Consider the following 4,667-nt stretch of genomic DNA (forward strand, 5'->3'; position numbering starts at 1 on the left):
CCAGAAATGATCCAGTTCTTCACAGCTCTCAGCAGGAAGGGGAAGAGTACAATTTTCAAATTTGATGTCATCAATAGCTGAGACTCCATCATAAATGCCAAGACTGACTTTATCTAGTGACAAATGGAAGGGCTGAGAAAGGCGTCCTAACTGAATGATTGCCTCTGACCATTGCTTCCCCTGGTTATACAACACTCTCCAAAGTACTGTGGAGTCATTTGATTCTTCCATATGTAGCTGCAGCTCAGCTGCTCCAACTGACAGCCCATAGTTATAAAACCTGAAAAAGAGCAAACACGAGAAATGGAAATGATTTATGGGTTAGACTAAATATTTAACCTCTACACTTTTCTACTTGGTCAACAGTCAATTAATAATGAGTTATCATAATGGACATGTTTCTTTCCTGTGGGAATTGTAGTGGCCTGTTTGCAAAAGCTTATCTGCTGAGGTGCACATCTGTGGCTCTCACAACCCTGGGAATTCTTCTCAAAGAGCTCAGCACAGAACAGAGGAAGCAGTCTTAATTAAATTATAATCCACTGGCGGAGGGAAAGAGTCCCTCTCCTCTTAAGAAATGAAACAACAAATACTCATAACATGCTCCTAAGTAAAGTGCAAATTGGATGAGTTTAATGCAATAGTTATTTATAAAGTAAAACCAGGGTAACCCATAAGAACTACTAAGCGCAAGAGTATGTCTGCAACCATGGGGCCACTAGGGTGATTGATTTTTGTCTTTAATATTTACCAAAAGGAAAGTGTGCAGTCAGGTCCTGTCTGGCTGAAAGTTGGGCTCTGGAGCTTAGCAATTTGTGACAAGCTGCTGCTGTTCTTCAGAATGAACATAAAATGCCCTATTGAGATACAAAAACAAATCATTAGTTAAACTACAGGATTCTAAAATGAGACATCTGTCTCTTAACCCTATACTAAGTTCCATGTCCAACTAAAATTAAAACCATACAACAATAAAAAATCAATAAAGTGACCGTCAAATTTACTTTCATAAATATTGAACTATTATCTATGTCTAGGTCTAACAGATACCAAAAAAATTGGTGATTTCAATTAATTCAACCAAAACTATATCTATACTCCATCTGTACCACCCATAAAGAATCATTCCACGCAGACACCATAACTTGACAATATTTACTCTTGGCAACATTCAACTGTCCTATTGTTTGTTGTAACATAGAACCGTAATGGCTTCTCTTTCCCTTCTCAGGCATAACTGAACAGAAAATGGAAGTCGTTAGGGAGAACCCTTGCTTGCTTCTTACCTTGAGTTGTATTGTGAGTATGATCCCGAGGTGGAGCCCGATGCTCTAAGTCACTAGAGAGGTCACTTGGGGAGCTCCATATCCAGTCAAAATGGTCACCACTAATTGCTTCAAACCAACCACAGCTGTTTGCTTCAAAATCACATTTGGAATCTGAAGAACAAAAACGTGGCACTTATGTCAGCTCCCCACAGTGTTCTCATGCCTTAAAAAGGTAGAGCTCAAATGGAAATCCCTTATTATGTTTCTCTATCTATGTTAAGGGACACGTTTGAGAAGAAAAAAAAAAGAACGTTTCTCATCTGAAAAAAATGGAGTTGTGCTTTTCATGCTGGAAATTGAGAAGACAGAATTTTCCAAATATTCTTTCTAAGAAACAGCATTATTCATCCCTGTTGTTTATAAAATTGCCAAGTTTGCCTATTTCATTCTGATGCCCATGTTAGTTTCTCTGCTATGATTACATCACTGGCAAAGTTTAATTGTTCTTATAGAGCATTTTACACCAAATCATGAAAATCAGCTACTTCTAAAAAATTTAATATTTGAAGAATGCCAGACCCACCATATTTAATATAATGGGGGCCCCCGATTTTTATAGAGATTAATATTTCACAAAGCATTGTATGCGTTTCCTAATTTATGCAGGGAGGAATAATTTGATCCATTTCTCACGTAAATACGCACAGAAAGCAGTTAACTGCCATGAAGACTTTCTGGAAGATGAAGAGAAGAAAAGAGGAAAAAGAGAAAAGCAAAGAAAAAGAAGTTATAATAGTAGTAGTGTAATATTATAGCTAATGGTTACTGAACACCTTATGTAATAGACCCTGTGTGGAATGCTTTCTTTAGATCTAACAGTCACAACAGCCCTTTGGGAAAGGTATTACTACTGCTGTTATTATTGTTTTACAAAGGAAGAAATGGAGGTTTACAGAAGTTATTAATTTAACTGAGGTCATACAGTTAGTACATTCTAGAGTGGGATTAGAATCAAAATATTGTGACTTTGAAGCTAGTATTTTTTCTGCAACTATTGATAATAACTCTTAACTATCATTAGATTAGAAAAAGGATAAACTAAAAGGCATAATCTGAATTTGCTTAGAGTGGACATTCACCTGTTACTACATATACCACTGCAAAATGAAGTATATTTCCACTGATGATGATGGGCTTCTTGGACATTGGGTATTTTTTTATTCAAGAATATAGTAATCAACTGTACAGATACTGTCTTTTAAAAGAAATTAGGAAGTAAGCAATGAGTTTAAGGGATAAAAGTATAAAGTAAATCACTAAATGAGATTATAAAATTTAAAAATTATAAGGGCATTTTAACCTAATCTAATGCTAAAATTATCATTTAACCTAATGATAATTCACTTTTGAAAATGTTACTTCTACACAAAGAGGAATGTGAGGTGAGTAATAATGTCACAATATTATCTTTTAATCTTTTTATAGTTTCTATAAAATATCTAATTTAAAAAATATATTTGCTTTCTATCAAATTTCCTGGCCCAAATTTGGCCAGCAGAGTACTTCTGAATGTTATCAAAAGTCAGCAGGAAAATGAATCATGCTCATGGATAAGTAGAATTAACATTGTTAAAATGTGCATACTGCCCAAAGTGATTTACAGATTCAATGCAATCCCCATCAAACACCAATGTCAAATTTCACAGATCTAGAAAAAATAATTCTACATTTTATTTGGAACCAGAAAAGAGCCTGAATAGCAAAGCAATCTTAAGCATAAAGAACAAATCTGGAGGCATCACATTACCAAACTATACTACAAGGCTATAGTAACCAAAACACCATGGTATTAGTACAAAAATAGAGATATAGACCAATGGAACAGAACAGAGAACTGAGACATAAAACCATGTACGTACAGCCAACTGATCTTTGACAAAGCAGATAACATACACTGAGGAAAAGAAGCCCTATTCAATAAATGGTGCTGGGAAAATTGGATAGCCACATGCAAAAGAATGAATTAGGACCCCAATCTTTTATCATTCACAAAAATTAATTCAAGATACATAAAAGACTTAAACATAAGGCATGAAACCATAAGAATTATAGAAGAATGTGTAGGATAAACTCTTCTAGATATCAGCCTCAGCAAAGAATTTATGACCAAGACCCCAAAGGCAATTGCAGCAACAACAAAAATAAATCAATGGGACTTGATTAAACTAAAAATCTTCTGCACAGCAAAGGAAATAATCAATAGAGGAAATAGACAACCTACAGAATGGGAGAAAATATTTGCAAACTATTCATCCAATAAAGGGCTAATATCCAGAATCTACAAAGAACTCAACAAATCAGCAAGAAAAAAACGAACAACCTCATTAAAAAGTGGGCAAAAGACATGAACAGAAAATTTTCAAAAGAAGATAAATTTCCAATAAACATATGAAAAAATGTTCAATGTCACTAACCATCAGGGAAATGCAAATTAAAACCACAATGAGATATCACCTTATCCCTCTCAGAATGGTTTTTATTAAAAAGTCCAAAAACAACAGATTCGAGCATGGACACAGAGAGAAAGGAACATTTATATTCTGTTGGTGGGACTGCAAATTAGTACAACCTCTATGGAAAACAGTATGAAGATTTCTCAAAGAACTAAAAGTATACCTACCATTCAACCCAGCAATTCCGCTACTGAGTATCTACCCAAAGGAAAAGAAGTCATTTTATCAAAAAGACACCTGCACTTGAATGTTTATCGCAGCACAATTCACAATTGCAAAGTCGCAGAATCAATCCAAGTGCCCATCAATTCCCAAATGTATTAACAAAATGTGATATATGTATACCATGGAGTACTAATCAGACATTAAAAAAATTAATTAATGTCTTTTGCAGCAATTTGGATGGAACTGGCAACCATTATCCTAAGTGAAGTATATCAAGAATGGAAACACAAATACCACATGTACTAACTAATAACTTGGAATTAATTGACTGGCACACATGGGCAAAGAAGGAAGTAAATACTGTTGGAAATCAAGAAAGGGGGAGGGGTAAAAACCTACCTAACAGGTACAATGAACACTACTTGGGTGATGGGCACACTTATAGCCCTGACTGAAGCATTATAAAAGCCATCCATGTAAGAAAAACATTTGTATCCCCTTAATATTTTGAAATAAAAAAGTCAACAGGAATGTATAAATACAGCTAAAGATAAATACTTTTAAAATGTTGCATCTAATTTAATAAGTATATAGAGAAAATCAGAAATAAGCAAAATGAAGAAAGCTTTGCTATAATGAGAATAAAGATTTCTCAAGTAAAGTATAGAAATCTACGGTGAAGCAAAATTAAATGCTACTTGAATGTGAAAAATAATAATGA

The 4,667-nt window shown here is 34.3% G+C and overlaps 1 protein-coding gene across 1 annotated transcript in view; it reads right to left on the minus strand.

The window, feature by feature from the left end:
• The window catches only part of MALRD1 (MAM and LDL receptor class A domain containing 1), a 285,192-nt gene that overhangs the window by 120,444 nt on the left and 160,081 nt on the right, over positions 1–4,667 (minus strand). Inside the window, exons 13-15 of the mRNA XM_012660894.1 lie at positions 1,287–1,439; positions 752–857; positions 6–280 (exon numbers count right to left, since the gene is read on the minus strand). Coding sequence (XP_012516348.1) covers positions 6–280; positions 752–857; positions 1,287–1,439 — 534 coding nt within the window. The remainder of the gene's footprint in view (positions 1–5; positions 281–751; positions 858–1,286; positions 1,440–4,667) is intronic.

The sequence above is a fragment of the Propithecus coquereli genome, unplaced genomic scaffold (genome assembly GCF_000956105.1).
Source record: "Propithecus coquereli isolate 6110/MARCELLA unplaced genomic scaffold, Pcoq_1.0 Scaffold69, whole genome shotgun sequence".
NCBI lineage: Eukaryota > Metazoa > Chordata > Mammalia > Primates > Indriidae > Propithecus > Propithecus coquereli.